This window comes from Setaria viridis, chromosome 9 (assembly GCF_005286985.2).
Source record: "Setaria viridis chromosome 9, Setaria_viridis_v4.0, whole genome shotgun sequence".
Lineage (NCBI taxonomy): Eukaryota > Viridiplantae > Streptophyta > Magnoliopsida > Poales > Poaceae > Setaria > Setaria viridis.
Window position 1 is genome coordinate 53428015 of NC_048271.2, and position 25893 is coordinate 53453907.

Sequence of the window (25893 nt, forward strand, 5' to 3'; positions counted from 1 at the left end):
TTGGGAAGGGTTTATACTGCGCGTGCGGGCGAGCTTAGCTTAGCTTTCAAGCGGTCTCCGCCGTGCTCTGCTTGCGATTTACGCAGCGGGGCAGCGGTTAATCCACGTTATCGTTGGGCCACGGATACTGGGCCCTGATGTGCCCTGGGCTGGTTTTGTCTTCCGCGTGATACTGGGCCCAATTGTATTACGACGGCCCATAAGCACACTCGTGAGTACCGTGGTGACGACCACTACTACAGAGAAGAGAATTTGACTGTGGAAAGAAGACCCACCACAGAGAAACAACATGAAGAGAATTTGAGAGCAAATTGTAGGGCAGTGCCTGTTCTCCTCAACCGTTGACTCTCTGTCTCTGTCCGTGATTCTATGGTTTATATTAAAAAAAATTCGTAAAACGCACAATGCTTTTGCTAAGCAAGCAAACTCATCAGCAATTTGAGGCTTTGAGCGCTAGAAAATGGTCATATGTCCGAACCCGTTCGCCCTTTACAGATCAAACTTCCATTCCACGTCAATCAGCACACCTAGCACCAGGAAACCAGAGGAGCTGCCTCCCCACTCAGCTGAATAGATTATTAGTTCCAAACGAAGACTCAAGGACATGAATCATGGATGACATAATGACATCCAAGTGGTTTGTATCCGTAATATAATACTCTTCAGGATTAGTGATGGATCTCACCCAGGGAATCAGAAAAGCGAGCAGTGGCCTTCAGATTCTTCACGTCTCTCAAAATAAAAAGACATCAACAGAGGATTGATAAATAAAAAGACATCAAGTGATTAACGGCTCAACCTGATTGTAGAAACTCGAATTGGAAAAGAGCATCAATTAGAGAAACTAAGACTGTTTGTTTCCTTCCCTCCTAGATTATATAAGTTGGATTATAGTCCATAAGTAGTAGGGTAAAAGACCATCATGGGATCATTTTAGGATCACAAATAATTATTTCACATTATTTGTGGTTCCAAGGTGATTCTAAAGTGTTCTTTTATCTATGATCCATAATTCAGATTATATAATCTAGATGGATTATAATCTGAAACAAACATGGTCTAATACTGTTTTGCAGGTCTCTAAAAGAGGCATTCTGCTGTCCCAATTTAAACTGATAATAAAGGTCAAAAACATAATTGTGTCATTTGGAATTACCAACAGCTTGTACTTTTCCTTTGCGCTATGGCGTGCAATGTTTACCAAACGAGCAATTTGAAATTGTGCCACACTACACACCTGTTTTTGGTATCAGCTTAGGAGCTGTTTGGATACGAATTGCTAAACTTTAGCAGGGTCACATCGAATGTTCGGATGCTAATTAGGAGGATTAAACGTGAGCTAATTATAAAATTAATTGCACAGATGGAGTCTATTTCGCGAGACGAATCTATTAAAGCTAATTAATCTATCATTAGCAAATGGTTACTGTAGCACCATATTGTCAAATCATGGACTAATTAGGCTTAATAGATTCGTCTCGCGAATTAGACTCCATCTGTGCAATTAGTTTTATAATTAGACTATGTTTAATACTCCTAATTAGTATCCAAACATCCGATGTGACTGGTGCTAAAATTTAGTAGGGTGTATCCAAATACACCCTTAGTGAATGAATCTGTAAGACAGCAGCGAAGATACTTCATCACCAAACTCTGGAGTGCTCACTGGTTACCAACCTTAAATGGATCCTTCTCAAGGCAGTGTAGTCTGTGCTTAGTCATCAACATAGACCAACCTATCTGAAAGCAACGGCAATGGATACATACACCCGATCTACAGATTTTCCACCAGAATCTTAGTAAAGTAGAGATGATAGAAAGTATCAGAAAGCTTGTCTTTAAAGATGATTAGCAAAGAAACCAGCATAATTTGCTTCATTTGAGAGGCAAAAACCAACCAGACTTTGAATTATTAGTGTTTTATAAGCTCTGAGAAGTCTGAATCATACAGCAGCATCACCTGCTCTCGAGACAACTGACCATCTACCTTATTCCTTATTCCCAGCAAAACACATTCCAACAACAATGGTGGCCATGGTAATGAAATCCCATGAGCACCAAAAAGTGAAAAGAAATATTGCAAAATAGTTACTAAGGCACTAATACTACAGACGGATCACAAATGCGCAAAGCAGCTCTTGCAAAGAGCTCACTTATGTTATGAAGAACAAAACATCCTGCTAAATTGTAGCAATACCAAATGATCATAAGCACAAGCCAATCAAGGGTTCCTAGCTTGGAAATCCTTCATGAAGGCGACAAGCTTCTCCACGCCGGCGAGCGGCATGGCATTGTAGATGGATGCGCGCACGCCACCAACTGACCTGTGTCCCTTGAGCTGCACCATGCCCTCCTTGGCCGCCTCGGCGATGAATTGCTTCTCAAAATCCGGCCCCTTGGCCAGAGTGAAGGGCACGTTCATCAACGACCGCACTGACTTCTCCACTGGGCAGATGTAGTACCCGCCGCTGGCGTCAATGGTGTCATACAGGATGCCCGCCTTGTGGGCGTTCTTCTTCTCGACCTCCGCGAGGCCGCCCTGGGCGAGCAGGTCCTCGAAGACGAGACCGCAGATGTAGATGGCGAAGCAGGGCGGGGTGTTGTAGAGCGAGGCGTTGTCGGCGTGCGTCTTGAAGTCGAGCATGACCGGCGTGATGGGCTGCGCGTTGCCGATGAGGTCCTTGCGCACGATGGCGATGGTGACCCCCGAGGGGCCGACGTTCTTCTGCGCGCCGGCGTAGATGACGCCGAAGCGGGAGACGTCGACGGGCTTGGAGCAAAAGTTGGAGGACATGTCGGCGACGAGGATGCCGGACTTGTTCTGCGGCACCGGGTAGTCCTTGAACTCGACGCCGTGGATGGTCTCGTTGGAGCAGATGTGGAGGAACCTTGCCTCCGGGTTCTGCTTGATGGCGTCGAAGGGCGGGAGGGCGGTGTACTTGCCGTCCTTGCCGGACCAGGCGACGGAGGCGGCGGAGAACTTCTTGGCCTCCTTGAAGGCCTTGTCGCTCCAGGAGCCCGAGACGACGAAGTCGGCGGGGTCGGTGGGGCCGGCACAGAGGTTGAGGGGCACGGCGGCGAACTGCGTGGTGGCGCCGCCCTGGAGGAAGAGCACGGCGTGGGTGTCGGGCACGGCGAGGAGCGCGCGGAGGTCGGCCTCGGCCTTCTTGATGGCGGCGTCGAACTCCTTCCCGCGGTGGCTCATTTCCATGATGCTCATCCCGGAGCCGTGGTAGTTGACGAGCTCCGCCTGCGCCCGCTCGAGGACGTTGAGCGGGAGCGTCGCCGGGCCCGCCGCGAAGTTGTAGACGCCCCGGTCCCCGGCCCCGGCGACGGGGGAGGACGCCGACGGCGCCGCCACCGCCGCGCAGGAGATCTTGGCGGCTCGCGCGGGGAGGCGCAGGGAGGAGGCGGAGGAGGCCCTCGGCGCGGCCGGGGTCGTGGGGCGCTGGAGGAGGAGGGAGTGCGGCGTGGTGGCGGCGGCGGCGGCCATCGTGGGGAGGGGAGGAGACGAGGGTTTTGGGTTCGGGCTGGTTGGGGCGGAATGGGGAAAGGGGACGGGGAGATCTATAGGGAGTCGCGGGGAGGCGTCAGAATCGGGGGTTGGTGGCTTGGTGCCGGCGGAGGTGAGTGATGAAGCGAAGCGTGGGTTTGGTTGGTGCCCCGCTCGGCAGTGCCGATGGGCCTGACCTGCAAGGCTGCAAATTTGGAGCAGATGCGGATCTCTGCCCGTCTGGTCCACGTTTGGAAATCCGACCGGCTCACTCCACTTCCATCCATGCGTGGCAAACTTGAGAGGTTCTTGCACATCACCACATGTCTAGTGACTAGTGAGCTGTTGGTGTTGTCACAATTGGGAAAACAAAGCTAGCAGCCAGCCGATCTGGTGGTTCTTGTGACGACAGTCTCGAGCGTGTACGAACTTTCTTCTCGTCGCTCGTTTTCCATGCGCGGCAGGGTTCTTGTTCCCTTGCGGAATGGAGCATATTTTTAGAGCGCCTTGTTGGAACAGGCGTTGCTGTGTGCAGAAAACGTGGTGCGCTGCTCGGAGGGACTCCTCGAAGTCGATTTGGTTACTACGGACTTGCAAACGAAAACGACGGCACGCCGAGCAGTGGGAAGGGAATGAGATCCCTAGAAGTGGAGGGGACGGGTGTGTCCACGTCCACGTGCAAGTGATCCGGGCGAGTCAGAGTGACCATGTTCATGTTGCAAATCTGGAGCGGACTTCCGCCTCTTTTTTTGTCAAAGTTGTACTGCAATCTATTGGATCTGGTTGATCTCCATCTAATGACTTGCTTTTAGTTATGGCACATTGTTTGCCACAATGGGCACCGAAGAAATGATCTGCCTCTTAGACACGAGTATCTGGATTCTGGCGAGCATGCACATTGCACAACTAAACCGCATCAGGCACGAGATTACTTTTGCATGCCAATATAGCCACAACTTGTACAGACACCGATATGAAAGCAGTACTAAATAATGCCGCACTTAAAAACAAATCAAGAGAAGAACATGACAGCACAAAACGAAAGAAGTAGCACAAGGAAAAATGACAGAACAAAGCTGTTTCTTCCAAAGTCTTCTGTATTCAGGTGCTACACTATACCAGTTTTACAGTATACCACTTTGTGCAATGCCAGTATTCACAAGTGAACCACAACACATGTTTGTCTGTCCGGTAACCCGTTACATGAGCCAATGAGATGGCACTTCTCATACCTGCATCTACCGTCAATGTTGGGATTCTCACCTATGAGTTAGTCGAATGCCAAAAATTCAGGGAGGCATTCAGAGGGCTAAGTAAAACAGCCCAAGTTTTTGTTCTCTACAGACAATTTCTGCACAAGGATGGATGATCAATGCTGGGCGACCATATTTTCCTTTACTTCTGTTATACATCTGAGCAGCTACTGGTATGGTCTATCATATCTGTTACTAGAAGGCGGGTAAGATTGCCGTCTCATCGGATTCTGGAAATTTCCTTCCTTATTTCTACCAGGAAGTAGTCCTGTTCCTGTACTTTGGCTTATTGATTGAAAGGTGGGCTCAAAACCAGACAGGTAGCTGGACATCTGCATGCCTTCAGGTTCATAATGGTTCCCTACAACTTCAGTGCTATATCCTGGAAGCTGTGGGTAGTAAGTAGCGTTGCTCAGCTGCATCGCTTCATTCATCTGAGTTGATTGAATCCAAACATTGTCACTGTGCATTCCAGTATTTGGATAAAATGATTCCGTGGGGCCAATAGCAGCTGAATGTTTCACCCCATCAGAGAACTGCTGGAAAGGAAGGACAGAAGATCTAAAGTTCTCCACATTGCTCCCACCCTGAAACTGAACAGCAAGACACAAAATCTAATCATAAAACATGGTATGGTCATGAAAATCAATAAACAAAATGTCAAGGCCAAATGTACCAAGAATTTATATAGTAGTGTTAAGTGTAAACGAAGTTGCAAACCCAACAGCAAAGACACATTGTAAGAATACTCAAGCTAACCTATAGCAAAGATTTTTTTCAAAACTAAAAAAAATGTAGAGTAATAAACAAAAAAGAACAATAACATTAATAGTTGACGAACTAAACCAAGTATAAAATTGTATGCAACTCTTCAACATTTCGCAAAAGAAAAGTAGATTGATACACAGAAATCGTGTATTAAGAATGAATGGTGTAATATTCTCATTGCTCAGAGGAACAGTTTGCCTGTACCTGCTCCTTAGAAAACCCTCCAAAAATTTCTGTCTGTCTTCCAGGTTCTGAATTTCCTAAAGCTCCTAAAGTGGGTCTCTTCAGTTCTTGAGTAGCCTGAGAAACATACACAATGCAGCAATATAAGTGCAGAATAATAATAAAAACCATACAGCTGTTTGATATATTTCTTACCTGCTGATATCTATTATTGCTCAGGACATCCTTATTAATTGGTCTGGTAAGGCCTGACAAGGTCTTGAAGTTCTTAGTTGATGTGGTTCGAGTATTGTCGTCTAGGTGGATGCTGTCGATCATGGCTGTTTCATTCATAAAACCAGCCCCACTGCCAGAAGCAACACTGACATTTGCAGTTGATGAAGGAGCCACAGAAGACTGATCGGCTGTACCAATATTACTCTTATCACTGTCAACATCCAAAAGAGTTGTTTCATCACTGGCCTGAACACTTTTCAGTGCCAACTGCACAAGATAAGATATTAGTTACAAAAGAGATCATTAAGCACCAGTGCTAAAACTCAGCACAGTCTTAAAAGCATTCAGAGCAAATGAATGGAAAACTGAATCCACAGAAGTTCAGCCTAACAAACCTGTTCTGACCGTTCCTTCTTTAGTTGCTCAGCTATTCCTTCAAATGCATAAGAATATTCAAGCGCATTCCAAACAGTGTAAGCAATTTCGTCGAGACTGCGCTCAACAAATGGATATTTCGATTTTACTATTCTTTTTAAATGCCCAGTATCTGTAGGCATCTGCTTTGCTTTGAATCCAAAAAATAGGAGCAATAAAAGAGTTAGCAAAGTTACACATCTAGCTTTGCACCATAACAATCAAAATAAATTAGCAATACCTATCTCAATTAAAGCCTTATTTGGCAATACATAGCCAGTGCTCTCATCTTCTTGACGAGCTAAACGATCTCTCCACCCATGCAAAGCCTGAGACAGGGGGGAGAAGAATAAATAGGGGTTGCTCTTTATACTTACACTTTGATAGAAGAAACCGCATATAATATAATCTTACATACATAAACAAAATGAATAATTTTGGGTCAGTGGAGCAAATTCGTTGACTTGTTATTTACAAAAATGATGTCTTAATTGTGGCTTCACTAAAGTCAAAACATCCAAAAGTTATCAAATCTAGCAAAAAAAAATCTGAACAAAATTATCAGTAGTCCATAGCAAGATTTGGATTCTAACAGCCACAAATCCATTTCTAGGGAAAAGCCATGTTGCATGCTAGGCTTGTTCAAGGCAGAATAATCATGCGATAATGTATAAAGTATGCTCTTAGTTCTTACAGCAACAACAGCCAGCTGTTTTGAATTCAGTTCGTGTTCCTGCAACCTGTAATAATATACTTCGATTAACCAGATAGGTACACAAAATATACTTCTGTGCACTTTAGAACGAGTGAATAAACCGAGGAAGCAGCATTCAAACCCATATATGTGGAGATAGGATGTATCTGTCAGCAGCTCCTTTTCATAGAACTGTAAGCAAATTTCATTACTGCGCTTATGAACCTGCAGTAACCAGAACTCTCATAAAAACCTAAAAACTACAAATCAGCACATGCAATTTGATACATATGTGAGTCCAAATAACAATGATTCAATTCAGGGATCATTGTAACAAAGAGATGGCAATTTTTTTTAATAGGATGGCAGAAGGATCAAAAAAATTTATCTGTCATGCAGTTCCAAATTCAATGAAAGAATCAAAGAAAAGGTTTCTTTTAGGAATCTACAGTGCTACATTTAAGGTTCATTCAAAGAGGTAGACAATTCCAAACTGTGCACTCATATGACCTCAGCATATAAGATGGGGACCCAAACAAAGTTTACCTCTAGAAGAAGATCATTTTCAGGTGTCGACTCCCTTTGTAGTCTCTGTTTCATTAAGTCGTATATGTACAGCAGGTAGTGTGTATCTTCTCTAGCATACCTGGATAGCAGTAACATCAGTTGCATATAATTGACGACAAGTAGCAATAACAAAAAAGAGTAGACCAAAGTAATCAACACCAAACACAACAGAAAAGAAACCCATTATAGAGTTTATATGCACATTACTTGATCATTTCATCAGGAAGTGGCCTCGACCTCCAGTCTGCATTTTGATATCTACAAGAAAAAGGTATCCTTTAATCAGAAAATTTCCATTGCAGATTCAAGGGAAGTCAGAGTGTATCTTTATAAATTTATTGGGTAGAGTCATACTCCTTCTTTGCTGTCACTCCACAAAAGCGAAGCAATAGGTATTCTAGGCTGTTTCTCTCCATCTGTAAGACCCTCGAAGCCTGATTAAGTTTGGAAAGAAAGACCAAGCTTCAGTCCATTAAACATTAAAATGAGTGTTTCGAGGAGAATACAGAAAGAAGCAAAGTGCATGGCCTTTTCATGGGATTATTGGTCCTTGTTTAAAAATTACCTGTCCTGTGTCAAAAAGATTGCATATGTAAATGTGGAAATCCCGTTGGAGCCACATTATATCACGATCCGCACCATGCATTACCTATTTCACGAAGAACAAATTAGCAACCAGAAATCTGAGTGCGTATAGACAGAAACTACTGATGAGTTCTTCAAAACCTTTCTCTTGGTTGGATCTTTAAAAGGTTCTTGCAAGTAGAGACCAATGTATATGCGAAGCTTAAGAGTGTCCACAATAAAGTCTTCTGTTCTGGTTGAAATCTGCATCAAGCAGGTCAAACCTTGAAATGACCTATATTGATTGTGCTCCAAATCCACCTGAAATGAAATAAAATCAGGTAAAAATTTGTTAACATCGTGAAGGCCTTAGAAGTAGTTCTATTTCATGCCAGATGGTCTAGAACATAAGGGGCGCACAATAAGAAGAAAGAAAAGATGGAACATGAGCTTGTTCCCATATCCTCATACAGCATGTAATTCATCGTAGGAAGCCAGGTTAGTGTTGTCAAACAAGGAAGAAGGGGGAAAAATGTAAAAGCAACAATCCATCATAGAGAAGAAACCTCCTACCAAAAAGTCATACAGAGGAACCAAGAATACTGTTTTCATTTGAATTTCAAAACAGAATGATATAACCTCTCGTATTTGACCCTAATATGATCCATATGATACGCACTTTTGACCCAATGGTTCCAGTATAAGACCGTCAAGTTCAATGTGCATTCCGCGACCACTAACATATAGCAATAACGAGGGCCATGCTTAACTTAAAATAGTTCGCTGAGAACTACTATAATGACTAATGTGCACAAAATAAACTCTGCAAGGACAAATGTCCAGGGAAGCATGCTAACAGTTTTTCAGATAGAAATGCATGCAAAGCAGAACAAAATACTTGCAACCTCAAATTTTAGTACTCAGTACAACATAAGTGGCAGGTAAGTATGACATAGATTCATTTGGAATTTATAAACACAAAATCGATTACAAATGCTTACAGCAAACTCAGTTACACTCTTCAGCTTTTTAGCTAATTCCATCAAGCCTTTGTGATCCTCAACCAGCGTAAATGGTGTATCCTCTAAATCAGCTGGCTTCAATGGTTCACTCTCAGGAACATTTCTGTCAACAAACTGTTCAACAGGCAGTTTTTCCTGCAAGAAAAGAACTTAACACTTATGGTACATGGACATGTATGCAAGCAAACCATAAACACCAGACAGAGAGGAGTCCTGTGACTACTTTTGATTACTTTTGCGAGCAGCTTTCAATTGGATGGAGGGATGGTCCCGTGGTGGTCCTTTTTCCATGCAAACCATTTTTTTTAAAAAAAAACTATTTCCTCAGTCCACATGCTCATTGATTACTTTTTCTCATCAAACATAAATAAATTCCGTATTCCACAATAACAAAAGTTAATATTTCAACTAATACTCAACATTTCCTCTTTTATTTATATGCATACTAATAAGGCTATCTCCCCAAGTGCAATTGTTAATTTAGCTCAAACAACGTGGACCGGACTATTTGGGTATTTGTACTCATTCCATGTTTCGCATTTTGGACAAGGCCCAAACCCAACCTAAACTCACCAAGTGATGGAACAGGGACCGCGGTATTTCATTCAAGAGGTGTTTGGTCAAGAGTCAAGACTCAACTCCAGCTCAAAAAGAAAGAAAAGGAAAAAAAGAATCAACTAACAAAGCAATCTAAAACAATTTTACTCATGTTTCACACATTGATCAAGGAGTTCATAGCTCATCCATTCTGAATTTCTGATTGAACACGCCAAACCATGGAAAAGTGGCAAGAAAATAGTCACTAACGGACGAAATAGAGCACTGACCAGCGGGTGAACACACCGGGTGCCGTCCTCGCTGCGCTCTAGCCAGACATGCTCGAACGGTTTGTAGTTATCCACTATGATCTTGTACACCTCCTGCGGCCGGGGGATGGTCGGATCGTGGAAGGGCACCTTCGCCTTCGTCCCCGGCGCGGGCGCGCCTCCCTTGTCCTGGGTCAACGCCCGCACCGACCCCGCACCGAGAAAGGCGCCGGAGCCAGCACTCCCGCCACCCTCCTGGCCGCTGGCCCTCTTCTTCTTCTTGTCATGCGAGACGAGCTGGAACCCGTCCCCCGCCTCCTCGGGGTCGCCGGCCTCGCGGCCCGGCGCCGCGTCCTCTCTCCCCTTCACGCCTTCGGGCCCGTCCATGGAGGAGCCGCGGCGCGCGAGCAGGTTGTCGTCGAGGTCCCCGAGCAGGCCGCGCGCATCCGCGAGCACGTTCCCGCCCCGGGACAAGCGGCGAGCTGGGGGAAGGAGCCGCGGGCGCTCGCCGCGGCGGTGCGCGCGGACGGGCGGGAGGCCGGGCAGCGCGCGGCGACGAGGACCCGGAGTCGACGGCGGAGGTGGATGTCGGGGGAGCTAGGGTTTTGGGTTGGTTGCGCCCCGCGGCGAGGGCCTCGCCGCGGGGGGTGGAATTGATTGAGGTGGGGGTACGGCCCGGACGGGGACTGGGGGAACGGGGTGGGAATGGCGGGGGGCTCCTCGCTTTTATTGGCGCCGCGGCGGCGAGGAGGAGACCTCAGCGTGATGAGATGATTCCCGCCTCCGCCGCCTGCCTTGCCTGCTCAGGGAGGAGCTACTCGTGATCGTGTTCATCGGCTGTTCATGCGTCGGCGGACCGAAGCCTCGGGGTCTGGATCGGGACGGCGCATCGGCTCGGCTCAACAAATATCTCCTCATTTATTGAGAGGAGATAGCCCCTGTGATGTCAGGTCGATTTCTCGATCTCAATGCGTAAATGCCCGATCCCCAAGCATTGTGCCTCAAGGCGTGCTTGGACCGTTAGGCTGCTCAAGTCACGTCGAATATTCGGAATCTATTAAACCTAATTAATCTATCATTAGCAAATAAGTACAGTAGCACCACATTGCCAAATCACGGATAAATTAGATTTAATAAATTCGTCTCGCGAATTAGTCTCCATCCATGCAATTAATTTTATAATTATTTAATACTTCTAAGTAGAATTAAACATTTGAAAACCTATATTTAATACTTCTAAGCAGAACCAAACATTTGAAAACCTATATTTAATACTTCTAAGCAGAATCAAACATTTGATCAAATGTGACACACGCAATACTTCTAAGCAGAATCAAACATTTGATCAAATGTGACACACGCTAAAGTTTAACCCGTACGAAACAAACAAAACCCTCAGTTCAGAGGGCACAATCCACAGACAAGCAGGCATCACGATGGCTTCATTGGGTTCAGATGGGTCGCTGCGTAATCTTTGGACTGAAGCGCTGTAACTGCAATGTGCCAAAGCCAGGTCCACGCATGCAAAAGGAACTACTATGATGCTTAGCTGGCTAAAGGGGACAAAGTAGACAAACACAACCGAACACATATATCCATTGCCAAAATCGTTTATTCTCGGCCCACATCTTGATGGCTTATTCCTGAACAAGAACCTGACAAAGTTCTCTTTTGCAGGTCTAACTGTTTTACAATTATACAGAAGTGCACACGATTTCCACTGTAATTCTGCAAAACATACACGAAGCTGTAGCCCGTAGCGCACGGCAACACTTGAGTTCTGGGCAGTTCCGGCAAAGCTATTTTCACAGCTCGTTCTTGTCAACTGTCCGAACCGGGACGGCAGGGATGGACTCCCACCACTCCCTCCACCGCCGGCCGCCCTGCGGGTTCGACACGGCCTTCGCGACCCTCGTGTTCGCCACGAAGCCGCCAGCCGCCAGCCCGATCAGGATGAACTTGAACGGGATCACGGCCGCCACCACCGCGGACCCGGTCAGCATCCATATCATTGTCTCTGTGTGCTGCAAAGTGCAGGCAGAACAAGCAAGGTGAAATGGTATCTAGGAGCTCCACATTTGTTTTATGACAAAAGAGAAAGCGTAGAACACAGTCAGTAGCCGAACAACCAAAATGGTAAAAGGATCAAGCAGCCACAACGGTGTATCGTCAGCTGCAATGGTACCTTTGGCGACCTCGCTAGCGCGATCGACCACAGCCTGAGGATGACCACGTTTGCCGTCTTGATGTACTCGTGCACTTTCCTCAGGCTTTGCTGTGCTTCCACTATGCTCTCCATTGTAGTCTTGTCCGATGAAGTGTCGATGATCACTTCCGAGCATATCTTGCCGATCTTTCTTTGCCTAGCCCAAACCATCACGCCAACTGCCAGTATCAGGGATGCGGCTAACATATAATTGAACCACTCACTGCATCAGGAAAAATGACCACATCACATTTCCTGTTACATTTTCCGATTCCAATGTATGATGTATCCAGACACATGGCCACTGGCCAGGATGATCAACTTTAGTGGTGTGCGGAGCCTTACTTGTATATGGTTAGCAAAGTTACAGCAAGGACACTGCCAGTGACAAACGGTCGCTCCCACGAGATTATCTGCTGGACCAATGGACGCAATTTGCCAATGGGACCGACCAACCCCTGCATAAAAAGTAACAAGGCTAGTTTAAGAAAGCACAAGAAGAGCAATGAACATACCAAGTAAATACTATTAAGGAATTGATCATACCACCAGTACAAGAAGGCTATCAGTGATGCCTTCCTCCTGCATCCCTTCAATGGCAGCATTGGCAGCGGTGACTTCCCTGGCCTCATCTTTCGCTTGATCAATCTTGTTTTCTAGGGATGCCAGGGGCTGCTCGTGGCCACTGGAGTCTGTATCATGATCTTTTGCTATCTCCGCACTCAAGGGTATCACATAAGAAGATTTGCTTAAACCCTTGAACACATAGGATGCACTCAATCGAGTAATGGTGGAGGTCTGTTTCAGGTTGCTCGCTAGTTGTTCAAGTACAAAATCACCTTTAGGCAGGTCGTCATACAGTGAGAACACTAGGAAGCTAGAAGGGGACGGCGGTGACATCCTTAGCATCTCTCTTGCAGCATGGAGCCTTATTACCCCCAATATAATTCTAGAGTGGACCTCCCATTTGTGAATCGGAGATTCTAGGTTGTACATTGATATAAAACGATGAATAAAGATAACTTCTCTTATCAGAGTAAGCCACATATCGCGCCTTGTTGAGCTAGTCATCTCGGGGAATTCCAAAACCAGAGGTTCTGATCTGCACAGATGAACGGTTCAGGTCTAATCGATCGATAAGTCTAAGCTCTTTGTATGAACACCAGAAGGGTCTATGTAAGATAAAACTCACAGTGACTCAAACACAATGGCTTTGTCAAACAAAGGCACGCCAAAAGGGCCTGTTGAAGCCGTGTTAATTTGGTGTTGAATTCCAGTGTCTGAAAGATCAACCTTAATAGCTGATTCATATGAAAAATTTCCAGAAGCCTCAAAATATAGTGCCTTGTTTGTCAGAGTCACTCGACCTAAATAACCCAAAACACCAAACATTGCAAAGATTTATGAACTAAAATTATACGTATTTACTGATGAAGGCAGTTAATTCAGATTTACTCCAATATGAGAAATGGAATCAATCTGAATCAAGCAATGATCAGATTGATTACCTGGCCAACTACTGGTTCCAATGTGCCTCACTACCCTTTGTGTTCCTGCTGTCCCCTCCATGTGCAAAATGAATTCATCTTCAGCAAATTCAATTCCAGTTGGAGTTGGCAAATTTTGCAAGAACTTGAATGACCTAAAGAAAAGGTTTCGAAAATGTAGTGCTTAATACGTTTGACAGTTATGTCAATACAGAATATTTGACCCAATTGTGGAACAGGCAGCATACTTATCCATTTCTTTCAGGAATTTGTCATAAGCAGGATAATGCAGCCTGTTAGCTGTGGTAGCAGTGAGAGCTTCAAAAGTGAATCGAGCATTGACCACGTCACAAGCCAAAGGGAATACAGAACCAAACCACACGTATGCTTCTTCTCCAACAGTTGGCTCTTCGTTCACCTGTTAACCAATTGATGGCTTAGAACAAATTGACCATGATATACTGGTAAGCAGTAATGTCTTTGACACGCTTACAAGAAGAGGCATCATATCTGAATAGAACAATGAAGTCTCATCACCCATCACAGCTTCATTTGCTCCAAGTGGCTCCTTTCTATCTTCCCTTTCTTTTGCTACGCTCTCCTGTAATATTTAGCACGTCAGTCAGTTCAGGATTCAGCCATTTTCATGTTTGACATACATATGCTGAATTACCAACCATGGTAATCTGTTGATCCGAAGGAGTGGGGGTTTCCCAAGCTAGCATCATATCAAAAGTGAATCGACTAAGCGATCCCTCACTTATCTTTTCTCCTATATCATGAGATGTGATGATTTGCAGGGCCTGAAGACTACAAAACTCAACTAGTTTTCTTGAGTAGTTGTCAACTGCAGCAGTCTTTAAGCCCAACTCGAAGTCTGCGACCAAATCATTAACACTCCTGCCCAATGTCCTGTGTGGCAGTAACATATTAGTTGCCAAAAAATTTAAGAAACAGGCATGATAAGTATATTTTTTCCGAAAGAAAACAACGTGTTAGTTACTCCATGCTAACAAAAAGGATATCTAGAGAGACATGAACACAGATAAAATATGTCAATAAATATGGTAACACAATTCAGGATGCTACACGGCTAAGGGAGGCTGGGAGCATTTCAAGGCCTTTGCCATCCAAACTCAGGATACAAAGTGTTTGCAAGTGCAATGAATTAGACTGAATGACACACCAGGAGTGTACTACGGCCAGGTCCTGCCATGGTAGGCGCGCTGCTCGCACGTCAGAGTCTCGATCAATTTTTTCACTTGACATGGTAAATTTGTTGGAGAATTAGTAAACCAGCAAAAGGTCCAAGCTGAAAACTGATACCCCCTAAATTTCGAAGGAAACACAAATTCCATCATCCAATGGCCAAATGCTGAAGCATATGTGGAAATTGACCCAGTGGCCGCATTTTTGCAGTTGGCATGTCATTCCATCATCCAATTGACATTCAGGCAAAATAAACGAGATTGGCTTGAGACAACGGGAAAATACAACTTCTTCTGAACTTGCGAGTGATGTGGTTTGCTATGATCGAAGACTGCACTTCCACTAACCGACTATGCTCTATGTCTCTTATCTTTTAATCAAGACAAGCGACAGAGTAACGAACAGAAATGAGATGATGAACAGGCGCACGCACAGGGAACATTGCCGGAGCACGTGGTTGGCGATGGAGGAGAGGTGCTTCCGCCCGCCGCCGCTGCCCGCCGTGTTCCCCGTGCCGGCACCCGCCGCCGGCGCGGCCCCTCCAGCTTCGGCCGGCGACTTCTCCCGGCTCTCGACGCCCATGTCCATGGCTGCGGCGTGGGCGCACTGGATGCGTCTGCGGAGAAGTCGTCCATCGGGGTCTGTGCGTGCGCTTATTTGTTGGTGCGCCACGGCCGTGCATGAGCACATGCAGCCCGCCACCTCGCCCCGTCTTCCGCCGCACGCGTCCCCTGCGCCCGCCGGCCACGTCCTCCCTTCTTCCACCACTCTCGGTTCCTCGTGTGCATGGCATGGAACCAGTAGAGCGGCAGCCGCTGTCACCGGCCCGGCCCACCCTAAGTTATCCGGGCCGTGCGTGTCGGTATGGGCTTAGTGGGCTGACTGAAGTCGGCTCTACACGCGTTGGCTGACCGCTATAGAGAGAGCAGCCGCCTCCGACTTGCTTCTGACTTCTGAGTTTCCGACCCAACCACCACCGTGCCTCGTGCGCGCCGACGAGCCGCCGACCTCGAGAGATCGTCAGATCGATCCACCGATCCATGGCCGCGGCCTGCGCCGCCCCGCCGGGCGCCGACCCCGACTCCCGCCTCCCGCCCTGGATCATCCTTGACGACGAGGCGTACGTCGAAGACCGCGAGAACGCGACCACTACGGCCGTGGGCAAGACGAGTGTAGAGCAGAGAGATGCGGCTGGTACACGGCGTCCATGATGTCCTTGGATACGGAGGTGTACAGACAGGAGACGATGCAGGAGTCAATCTGCGCCCATTCGACGTCGTCACGCATGAGGACGGCATCGATGGTGCCGTCGACGTGGTTGGTGAGGCCGAATTTCTCGAAGGCGAGCTCGAAGAAGGTGCGCCACTGGTGAAAGTGGGCGGCCTCCATCTCGAGCGTGACAGGGACGTGCGCCCTTGATGTTGATCATGGCGATCGTCGCAGCAGGGAGTGGATCGGGGACAGGGACAGGGACAGGGACAGCAAAGGGGTTGGTGTAGATGGTGGAGGAACTGGAGGAAGAAGAGTCCGCCATGAACACGAGAAGAGAGCAGCGGAAGGTGGAGCTTAGATCGTGTTGTCTCTGGATACCATGTAGAGAAACAATTGCTGGAAAGCTCAAAGTCTTTACTGCATCATGGGGTTCATATACATGAGGCTCAAGGCCGTGCGTGTGTAACTACTGATCCTTCTGGGAGTACATGCAGAAGCCGTTAGACTATGCGGTTGGGCTATGCCGTTGATGAGATCCTAGACCAGGTCGTTTACAACGAGCTCAGGGCTACGCGTCAAGGTCTCCTTCTTCGCCGCCGACCCGCCGCGCCTCTCCCACTTCTGCCTCCACTACCCCGGCGTGAATATTAAATCCGATTTGCGAGGTAGGCCGTGCGTCCTCCAGACGGTGGACAACCTCGCCCTCATCAGCATCGCCTCCGGCTGCGACTCCAACCCCGAGTACTTCTTCTACAGGGCTGCGGGGCGGGGGCGGCGGCCGTAGATTGAACCTATCCCGGAGATCCACTCCTACCTCCAATGGCGTCTCGTGGTCTCCGTCGGATTCCAGCCGTGCGGCGGCGACGGCTATGTGGTTGCCGCTCTCGTTATCGATATGTCTCCGGTTCCGGTCCGAGCGACCGCGAACTCCATGTCTTCCGGTCCGAGCGGGGCACATGGACGAAGACCACGCACTAATCAAGGTAGAAAAGGTGATCGCCATGGGAGCTGGCAAGCTTGGCTTTGTCGATCTCTTGAAGGGAATTCTGGTCGCGAGGTGCTCAGCGACAACCCAACCGGCCGCTTTGTCCCGTTGCCCAAGTTGCTCCCCGCCCACCAGGGCGACGTCAACGGCGAGCTGTGCCCGGCACGGCCGTTCCGCGACGTCGCCATCTACGCCGACGGCCTGATCAAGTGCGTCGAGGAGGAACCTTTGGCACGACGCACAATCCACAAGATACCTCGGGTCACGAAAAGACGCATAGTCCCTGAGAAATTACCTGAAGATGTATCAAAAACAGATGAACTCCAAGACTCAGACTTGATGCCGGATCCAGTGGACGTAGAAGAGGTGGACATGGAAGAGGAGGAAACCTACCAGTACCTCGGTTGGAGGGTCATCGCATGGAGCAGGACGCTTTCTTCCACCTGTTGGCGCAAGGAGTGCTTGATCCATGTAGATGACATTGTTGCCGACAACAACCCGACGCATGCTGCTTTGCTGGGTGAGCTTGGAGGCAGCGGAGCTCCTAGTTTGACATTGAAGGACCTGCGCATAAGTTACCCCTCACTGAGCATAGATGATAACAACGCGCTTTACCTCACCGCCAAGGTGAAACCATCGAGGGATCAGGAGGAGATGTGTGTGATAAAGGTTGACATGGGGAAGAAGACACTGGAAGAAATTTCTCCAGTTCTCACCGAAAGACAGCGTTACCGTCCAAACTACATTTCCTGTGCCTTGCCCAAATATTTGAATACAGATTCAGGTAACTAATGGGTTTGCTACTCTCGTGTATTGATCGTTGAAACATAGGATTTGTTGTTCTGTTTTGTGTATTTCAATTGCTAGGCCAGTAACATTTTGGTTCAATCCCAAACTTCAAGAATTTGAGCATCTTCTCCCATCTTTTTTTCTCGAACATGCAGAATTCTCCCATCTTTTTGAATTGGTATCATAAATGTGCCTTTTAATGGTGTGCTAAATATGGGCTTGCATTCAAACATTGATAGTTGGTAATCGCACTGTTAATTTGCTATGATGTTGCTTATGTCCAAACTACAAAGTTAGTGCTGCTGATGTTAATGTTTGTTTTCAACCACTGACCAGATGTAACTCAGATTGGTGGGCAGAATGCTGATTCCTGCCCGGCCTCTTCTGCTCTCCAGGTATTTTCTGACACCCTAAGGTCCATTGCTTCCTCTTCGTGCAATAACTAACACTGTTAGCATTTGCACTCAACCCAGGAAAGTGGCAACCTGATCCGAGCCAGCAACTACTATCCACCTAGTACGCGGTACTATGGTGATTACTGTTCCCCCTATAACCCCAGCCTCACGCACATGCTTTGGCAACCGCGGCTACTACCAAATGCGGCCACGACCACCAACAGTATTATGGCAGCGGCCACCACCACAATCAGGTAATCAAAATATTGGTGAAGATTGAGCTATAGCACTGCTATTGTTTTTTGAGCAGCAACAAACTCTTCGTGCAAGATACTAAATACTAAAAGCTTGATTTTATTGAATTTCAAAAAAGAAGTGCACCATAAAATGGTATCTCATCCATGCATGATCCAATTTCAATGTGTGTAAAGATCTTTATATTATTAATATTGTTTGATCTGATACTTAGTTACTATTGCTTCGATCAGTAGATGCGATTCAAGAATATGAGTGCAATAATGCCTTGCCTGCTTTTAATCTGCATTTTACACTTCAAGGGGCTATTTGGAAATAAAATTCTAAGATATTGCTGTGATCAGATTCTAGCTTGGATATATTTACTTTTCATCATTCATAGAGCAATCCTCCTCTTCCCTAAATCCTAGGTATTACCACTAGTCCACTACCATAGTTGGTAATGGCATTGTTAAATTTGTTAGGATGTCATTTGTGTCCAAACTCCAAAGTTAGTTCTGCTGATGTTAATGTTTTTTTTTCTTCAACCGTTGACTAGGTGCAACTCAGATTGGTGGGCAGAATGCTGATTCCTGATCCAAGCCAGCAACTACCGTCCATCTACGCAATACTATGGTGGTTACTGTTGTCCCCCTTTGACCCCAGCCTCACGCCCATGCTTTGGCAACTACCAGTTGCGGCCACCCCCGCCACCACAATCAAGTAATCAGGACATTGGCAAAGATTGAACATAGCACTGCTATTGTTTTTTAGCAGCAACAAACTCTTCGTGCAAGATGTTAAAGATTGAATCTTGATGCTATTAATTTCCAAAAATGAAGTGCACCATTCTGCCATGGTCTCTTGTCCATGCATGATCCAACTTCAATGCGTGTAAAGTTTTTTTTTTTTTGCTTCAGTAGATGCAAAATTCAAGAATCTGAGTGTAATACTTCGTTCCATTCAAGAATCTGAGTGTAATTCAAGAACCATGACAATCAGCAAAAATACCAGAGTGCTAAGGCAACTACAGGGCGTGTCAGTAAACGAAGATCAGTGTCGGTGTCCATCTGAAAACCTAGTTTATTCCTTGTGGTCTCGTGGAAGACGGATGCACACTGGCAGAGGCAAGGAAAAGGTATCGCCGAGGGATCTGCCGGAGGCAACCGCGCCCAAACTTGTTTGCAAATAAATGCTTTCCCCTGAAGCAATTCCTCCTCCCGTGCTGCACTCTTCCGTGTTCCTCGCTTCACCCCAGTATATAGGTGCACACGAACAATAGCTTCTGGTAGCCTCAATCCAGCTCTGTCCCTCCGTCTGAATTGTTCTGAAACCATATCAGAGCCAAGACCCATGGCCGCCGCAGCGCCGCGCACGTACGCTGACTTCGAGCCGCCGCACAGCCTGCAGGAGGAGCCCGGCCAGTTGGCCCTCCGCGTCGACCTCTCCGCTGAAGGCATGTGAACGCGCGCACACTACTAGAGCATGTTCATGGAGTTCATGTATCCGTGATCGACTCATCATCCGTCTAGAGAAGATGTTACATTCTTACAATAGTTGGCGTGTGCGTGCACGCACGATTGCAGGGTTCAAGAAGGAGCAGATCAGGGTGCAGATCGACAACTTCGGCACGCTGCGGATATCCGGCGAGCGCCCCCTCGGCGCCGATGGCAGCCGGTGGAGGCGCTTCGGCAAGGAGTTCCAGGTCCCCGACACCTGCGACGCCGCCGCCATCCGCGCCAGGCTCGACAAGGAAGGCGTCCTCCTCATCACCATGCCGAAACTGTCCGCGACGGCTGCGCCGCCGGCGCCGGCCGAGGAGCCGGCGGCGCCAGGCGCGAACACGGGTGCCGCCGCCGCCGCTGGCCAGGACCACGAACCTGCAGGTCACGCTCATTCCAGTGCATCCCAAGCGGGTACTGCTGCTGCCGAAGCTGAAGAAGAGAAGGGCCACAAGGAGGAGGACGACACCAGGGCAGCGGCCATGGACCGTCCAGGCGGCCAACAAGACGAGCAGCACCCAAGCAGCGACGACGCCGCTGCGGCAACCGCACCTCCCGCTAGCCAGCCGGCGGCGTACGGCTTCGCCAAGGACGGCAGGAAGATGCTACTGGCGATCTTCGCCGTGATGCTGGCCCTGGTTGCCGCCGGCCTGTTCGCGAGGTACACGATGGATCCATCGGCTGAGACGCCGTCGTCAGGCAACCACATTGTCAGTCTCTCGGATAGCTGATCGTGGCGCAACAGTGAAAAATTACTCTTAGTACGCGTACGCCTGAACAATGTGCAAACGTGGTGGTTGCATACTGTATAGTTTATACGTTCCATCACTGTACATATATGTGTGATGACTGCGTATTGTTACACAAAAGAAAAAAAACAGAGAGTTCAGTTCAAAGCTTGGAAAACACCTGTGAAATGGGATTACTTAGTATTCAGTACATACAAATATCTGAGACAAACGCAAAGGCCATTTCCGTGCTCGTTGGTCGTGAAGCAATCCCTTGCTCCTCAGACCACGACAGGCATAACACCACTCACACTGCGATCATCCTACAAAATTATATGAATCTTGCCGCGGCAACAAGGATGCCAAGCAAGCTAAGGTAGACTCTCTTCGAGATGACATGGTAATTGACACCAAACAGAATGGAATTTGCTCCCAGCAGAACACGAAATCAGGTAATTTCGTCCACAATAACCAGGAAATGTGCAACCTTTGCGATTGAAGAAACAGCAGTTTCTTCTACACTGATGGCCTGATTTCAATTACAGCTACTTTTACTGCATTTCACTGAGGGCTCGTTTGATACACCCATTCCCCACGTGGATTGGAGTGGACCCGTAAAAAAAATATCCTTCAATCCACAAGAGGAATGGTTTATCCAAACTTGCCCTCAATGGTTGCTAGATCTCAGACCATAGGGCAGTGTACAGCTAAAAGCGGATACAACAAATAAACATTGATCAAATCGTTTTCTTTTGATGTGCCTGTGTCCTAAATTTCCACCAGCAAAGACCCGAACAGCAGGCTCCATCCTGCTGCACGCAAGCTACCGCCTCCAATAAAATTATACAGTATACACAATATGAAGCTGCACAGTCGACTGTAGATGGTCTTCTCTTGTTGCATCACCTGATAGCTCCAAGTAGATTTGCACCTCCAAGTTTAGCACCAGTTAGAAGCTGTTGACCAAAGTAAACATAGTAAGGACTGAAGCTTAGACATTGGTTTGTTTGGTACCATGAGATGTGTAGCAACTACTTGTGCAGAACATGAAGTAAACAGAAGTGCCCAAGATCCTTTGGCTTTGTAATCAAGGAAAAAAAGGGGGGAAAAAACTAGAGAATGGAACCACGAGCAAAAACATACAGTGTCACGCAAATCAACTTCTCGCAAGTAAGCTCGCTGAAGATTTGCACCTTGCAAGTTTGTTCCAGACAACTTAGCACCCTGAAAATCAGAACGAGCTTCACATGTGGTTCTGATTGATATAAGGTTAGGCACCAGAAAATGGCTGGTGTTAATATTCAATAGTCTGGGCAAGACTGCAGGTTTCAGTAAAAATATATATATTCAATTGCATCACAGCTTAACAAGAATCAATACAGTTTTGCTTATGCAAATTGTCATATACTTGGATATGGCGGGAAAGATATGTTTATGTCAGAATTACTATCAGTTGATATGACTAGTATGCATGCCCTCTAGTTCTAAGAATTCATCAGTATTTAAACCAAAAAAGAAAAGGATCCTACTCACTGATCCTATTCCATCAAAAAGTAACATATCCACTTATCCTCATTTCAAGCTTGGGATTAATCAGATAAATAAATGTAATTAAAAATTTGGGTATTTGAGAGAAGAATTTGCTAAAAGTAAATTTTGCCCCCTTGTCAGATAGCATATTCCTTCAAATCTTATTCATAAGGTTCTAAAAAGGAAGAAAAATCTAGTTTGGACCACGTGGATATATTTTACCACGCTAGAAATACGAGCCTGATAAGCTGAAGCCTTTAGCATGAGGCTTATTGATTATCACTGTCACAAAGTTAGTTCAGTTCTAACTTCTAACTAGAAAACACGTAAACATTCCCTGTAAATCATGTGACACAAATTTTTAATTTACCTTGAGATTGGCTGCTTCAAGGTTAGCTCCACTCAAGTTGGCAGACGTAAGATTAGCGGTCTGAAAATCCATTTGAATTAACAATAAGATGCACACATAATAATCAGCTTCAAAGATTTTATGGCTTCTGACTTATTAAAAACCACTCCCTATAAATCATTTATTTGCAGCAATCTAGGAAAATATATAGCATATCCCTATGAAGGGAAAACAAACAGGCATGTCTCCTACATGTGATTTGGTAAGCACTGAATTCTGCTGCCACATTTTGGATGCGACAAGCCGACAACATATAGCTGGGATGAACTATAGATGTCTAAACACCAGCGGCACTAGCATTAACATCCAACGACAAGATCAAATACAGAGATAGACTATGATTATTCTACAGTTCATGATTTTTTTACATTGAACATAATGTATTTGAACGGCAACTCAATGTGTTGAGTTTCATGCACTATAGTTTGCATACCTGTAAATGGGCAGAATGAAGATCTGTTTCAATGAAGCTACAACGTGTTAAGCATGCATCTGCAAAATAATCAGAGCATACGACATTTTTATCATCATTTGCTATCAAAACTTAAGAAAGATGATTGCTTTATAGCGACTCTGTGATGGATCTTTCAAGAATACAGAAATATAAAGCTGCATACCCAGTTGTATAGGCATAGTACAGACTACAGGCAAAGATCAACACCAATGCCACAGTAGTTATGAACCAAGAAATGAAGGAACATATCAATGTTAGCATCATTACCTTGCAGGTTCGCACTTCGAAGGTTTGCTCCATCCAGAATAGAATCTTGAAGGTTTGCTCCAACAAACTCACACCTGCTACTCCGAAGTGGGTGAACAGAACGAATGCCAAATTGCACAAAAGGGAAATTGAATGAGAAGGGGGGAAATTTACTCTTACAGCCTATTGAAAAAGACTACAAGTAGCTTGTTGGAGTGTCTTACTCACGCAAAATTGCGTTTTGGAAAGATGAAGATGAAGCTTCCACCTGCTGATAGGAATAATAGAATATAGACGAGAGGTATTATCAGTAAAATGTTTCATTTTTATAGCAGTAATCTTAGACAAGAACTTAACTAAGAAAAAATATTTTTTTAAGAAATTAACATCTAATGCAGTCACAGATGAACTAAATAAGCATAGTTGCTACGGCCACTACTGCTAAGCAGCTGATTAATAACAATAAAAAGATTTTATTGTGATTGATTTACCCCGAACTTTGCTTTGTAAAGGTTAGCACATGAAAAATCAGTGTTCTTAATGCATGCATAACTGAAGTCCACCTCTGACAAGTCCTGTAGAGCATAAAAAGGAAAGCAAATTTTTTAGAGTGCAAGTTGTAATAAACCAAAAAAGCTGTACAGAAATCAGAGTATGCACAGGCTAAACAACAGCTCGAATGCTAAAGAAACAATAGTCAGTAACGCCAGCAGAAAACAACAGAAGCAAGTCTCTCAAAGATCTTACAAGCTTAGACAGATCAAGGCCAGATAGATTCACACCACGGAACCTGACTCTCTGAGCCTGGATGCATTTTATCACGTCCTTCCGTGTCAATTCAGCCTCTGAACTGTCGACTTTCTTCCAACCGAGCCTCTCATTTATGTAATCAGCTAGGCCCTGGAGCAGAAACTATTGCCTTATGAACACCAATTGAATCAAATATCAATCTTTAAAGGAGACAAGACAGAATCGAGCATTTTTTTCTTTTACAAGCAACTGGTAGTACTCTGCCTCGCGCAGCAGCTGTTGGTACTCGGACTCAGACAGCACGGGAATGGCACCGTCCCTGAGCCAGTTGAGTACGTGCCGGAAATGCTTACCGTCCCTGTCCACGAACACCGTCCCCTGCACACAATGACACAAACCACTCGACTGATCCTCTGAAGCTGCACAAGAATCAGCAGCAACAAGAGACCTTCGGAATCCGGACCGTACCGTGGTGGGGTGGTGCGGGAGCGTGTGCCGGCCGCTGAACATGGCGGCGAGCATGGAATCGGGCTCCCGCTGCGTCAGCGTCTCCACCGTCGTTGCGTACTTCTTGCCCCCTGCATCATCATGGTAAACGAAATAAGACTGCAATTCGCCCCCGAACGGCAAGGGGGGCAGTGGATCAGGGAAGGGGGAAGGGACAGACCTATGTTGAGGAGGACAGAGGAGGAGGAGGAGGACTCCGGCGACTGCATCGCCGCGTACCCTGGTTTCGGCACCGGTGGCGTGGAAGGCGGAAAGCGTCGGATTGCGGAGGGGGGATCGGGGATTCTGGTTGGGGCGTTTCCTTCGTCTACCTGCCGCTCCGCTCCGGCTGGGTTTTACTTTTTCTTTCCCTCGTTTCTTTTCTTTTATTTTCTTTAAAAAAAGTATATAAATTCTATAAGTCAACTTTAAATTAGTATAGTTTGCACTAACACTGCGAAAGTGGCACCATTAATTTTTTTTAAAAAAGTTAACTCTCCAACCATCTACTTTTCCCAAATTAAATCATTTCAAAATTTGGTAATAATACAACCGTAGTGTGAGGAGTACGGTGTTGTAAGTTAAACGACTTCTCGATTTGTGTTGTATAAACACAGACGAACCTGAAAAGTATTTTTATTTTTATTTATTTTATTACAATGATCTCACTGAGAATCTGAGTAAAATAAAATGGTACAAGATGGCTAAGCACCCATTTATGAGTTGGGATATTGAACTTCTTTGGTAAATGGTACAAGATGGCTAAGCACCCATTTATGAGTTGGGATATTGAACTTCTTTGGCTCGCAAGGGTGACATGAGATAGCCTTCTTTTTTCAGTATCTACTAGGATCATACCCGTGCGTTGCTACGGGCAACAAAATTTTTATATTGCAAGATATTGGATTCAACGGGATAATAAAAATATAAAACATCTATAAATATAAAATAAGTGTATCACATAAGATTGGATTCAACAGGACAATAATTAGGTGGAACAAGTACGAATACAAGTCATCCAAATGTCACCCCTATCTATCCTATTTCTTTGCTTGTGATGCGCCAAAGAAAATGTTTTACAATGCCCGGTAGTCTTGTCCTCCAGGCATTCGCTTCGTGCGCCAGAAGATCGATGAAGAAGCTGTGCCACATCGTTATAGCATCATGTATGTAAGATAAGTGCTTACTCCAAGTTAAGCTCTCGTGTGATGGGATTATCGTATATTGTAAAAATCACAAAGGAACGTACAACAAAGCATATGTACTCATTTTTTCGATGCGCACAGGAAAC

At 46.0% G+C, this 25893-nt stretch overlaps 5 protein-coding genes across 10 annotated transcripts; 1 reads left to right on the top strand and 4 right to left on the bottom strand.

Annotated features, from left to right (window-relative positions):
• Positions 1 to 1900: 1900 nt before the first annotated feature.
• Positions 1901 to 3721, bottom strand: LOC117838175 (phosphoserine aminotransferase 1, chloroplastic). Its single transcript, XM_034718090.2, has one exon. It carries the CDS (start codon positions 3491 to 3493, stop codon positions 2222 to 2224), a length of 1272 nt encoding a protein of 423 aa, XP_034573981.1. The 5' UTR covers positions 3494 to 3721; the 3' UTR covers positions 1901 to 2221.
• An 835-nt stretch (positions 3722 to 4556) lies between these two features.
• LOC117838172 (protein RRP6-like 1) lies at positions 4557 to 10873 on the bottom strand. The gene is made up of 14 exons (XM_034718088.2): positions 10002 to 10873; positions 9154 to 9309; positions 8315 to 8473; positions 8154 to 8237; positions 7943 to 8022; positions 7796 to 7846; positions 7568 to 7667; positions 7164 to 7246; positions 7022 to 7067; positions 6569 to 6656; positions 6309 to 6478; positions 5893 to 6180; positions 5719 to 5814; positions 4557 to 5339 (listed from the first exon to the last, which is right to left on the bottom strand). Exons 1-14 carry the CDS (start codon positions 10365 to 10367, stop codon positions 4914 to 4916), a joined length of 2193 nt encoding a protein of 730 aa, XP_034573979.1. The 5' UTR covers positions 10368 to 10873; the 3' UTR covers positions 4557 to 4913.
• A 701-nt stretch (positions 10874 to 11574) lies between these two features.
• On the bottom strand, positions 11575 to 15857 carry LOC117840252 (uncharacterized). Its single transcript, XM_034720732.2, has 10 exons — positions 15316 to 15857; positions 14351 to 14585; positions 14167 to 14274; positions 13922 to 14091; positions 13695 to 13828; positions 13379 to 13553; positions 12733 to 13288; positions 12532 to 12644; positions 12166 to 12409; positions 11575 to 12004 (listed from the first exon to the last, which is right to left on the bottom strand). Exons 1-10 carry the CDS (start codon positions 15570 to 15572, stop codon positions 11786 to 11788), a joined length of 2211 nt encoding a protein of 736 aa, XP_034576623.2. The 5' UTR covers positions 15573 to 15857; the 3' UTR covers positions 11575 to 11785.
• Positions 15858 to 19777: 3920 nt separating this feature from the next.
• Positions 19778 to 20905, top strand: LOC117840112 (uncharacterized). Its single transcript, XM_034720571.2, has 2 exons — positions 19778 to 19953; positions 20084 to 20905. Exons 1-2 carry the CDS (start codon positions 19851 to 19853, stop codon positions 20728 to 20730), a joined length of 750 nt encoding a protein of 249 aa, XP_034576462.1. The 5' UTR covers positions 19778 to 19850; the 3' UTR covers positions 20731 to 20905.
• Positions 20906 to 21131: 226 nt separating this feature from the next.
• LOC117840111 (FH protein interacting protein FIP2) lies at positions 21132 to 24956 on the bottom strand. 6 transcript variants are annotated; one of them, XM_072290870.1, is made up of 11 exons: positions 24784 to 24956; positions 24585 to 24694; positions 24360 to 24494; positions 24114 to 24278; positions 23858 to 23941; positions 23591 to 23634; positions 23388 to 23464; positions 23100 to 23158; positions 22628 to 22687; positions 21871 to 21951; positions 21132 to 21683 (listed from the first exon to the last, which is right to left on the bottom strand). In XM_072290870.1, exons 1-11 carry the CDS (start codon positions 24830 to 24832, stop codon positions 21630 to 21632), a joined length of 918 nt encoding a protein of 305 aa, XP_072146971.1. In that variant the 5' UTR covers positions 24833 to 24956; the 3' UTR covers positions 21132 to 21629. The 6 variants fall into 6 exon arrangements, with proteins under 6 accessions (XP_072146971.1, XP_072146972.1, XP_072146970.1 ...); XM_072290871.1 differs by having other exon boundaries at positions 23388 to 23461; positions 24784 to 24955; XM_072290869.1 differs by having other exon boundaries at positions 23591 to 23637; positions 24784 to 24955.
• Between the last annotated feature and the right edge of the window lie 937 nt (positions 24957 to 25893).

Excerpts from the sequence above, each read along its gene's own strand:
- LOC117838175 (XM_034718090.2), bottom strand. The coding sequence starts at position 3,493 with ATGGCCGCCGCCGCCGCCACCACGCCGCACTCCCTCCTCCTCCAGCGC.
- LOC117838172 (XM_034718088.2), bottom strand. The coding sequence starts at position 10,367 with ATGGACGGGCCCGAAGGCGTGAAGGGGAGAGAGGACGCGGCGCCGGGC. Across the intron at positions 7,068-7,163 it reads TCCTATCTCCACATATATGG|GTTGCAGGAACACGAACTGA; the intron begins GTTTGAATGCTG and ends ATATTATTACAG. Across the intron at positions 5,340-5,718 it reads GAGGGTTTTCTAAGGAGCAG|TTTCAGGGTGGGAGCAATGT; the intron begins GTACAGGCAAAC and ends CTTGCTGTTCAG.
- LOC117840252 (XM_034720732.2), bottom strand. The coding sequence starts at position 15,572 with ATGTGCTCATGCACGGCCGTGGCGCACCAACAAATAAGCGCACGCACA. Across the intron at positions 12,645-12,732 it reads ATAGCCTTCTTGTACTGGTG|GGGTTGGTCGGTCCCATTGG; the intron begins GTATGATCAATT and ends CTTTTTATGCAG. Across the intron at positions 12,410-12,531 it reads ACTTTGCTAACCATATACAA|TGAGTGGTTCAATTATATGT; the intron begins GTAAGGCTCCGC and ends TTCCTGATGCAG.
- LOC117840112 (XM_034720571.2), top strand. The coding sequence starts at position 19,851 with ATGGCCGCCGCAGCGCCGCGCACGTACGCTGACTTCGAGCCGCCGCAC. Across the intron at positions 19,954-20,083 it reads CGTCGACCTCTCCGCTGAAG|GGTTCAAGAAGGAGCAGATC; the intron begins GCATGTGAACGC and ends GCACGATTGCAG.
- LOC117840111 (XM_072290869.1), bottom strand. The coding sequence starts at position 24,832 with ATGCAGTCGCCGGAGTCCTCCTCCTCCTCCTCTGTCCTCCTCAACATA. Across the intron at positions 23,465-23,590 it reads CAAAACGCAATTTTGCGTGA|CAGGTGTGAGTTTGTTGGAG; the intron begins GTAAGACACTCC and ends ACTTCGGAGTAG. Across the intron at positions 23,159-23,387 it reads TCGAAGTGCGAACCTGCAAG|ATGCATGCTTAACACGTTGT; the intron begins GTAATGATGCTA and ends ATTATTTTGCAG.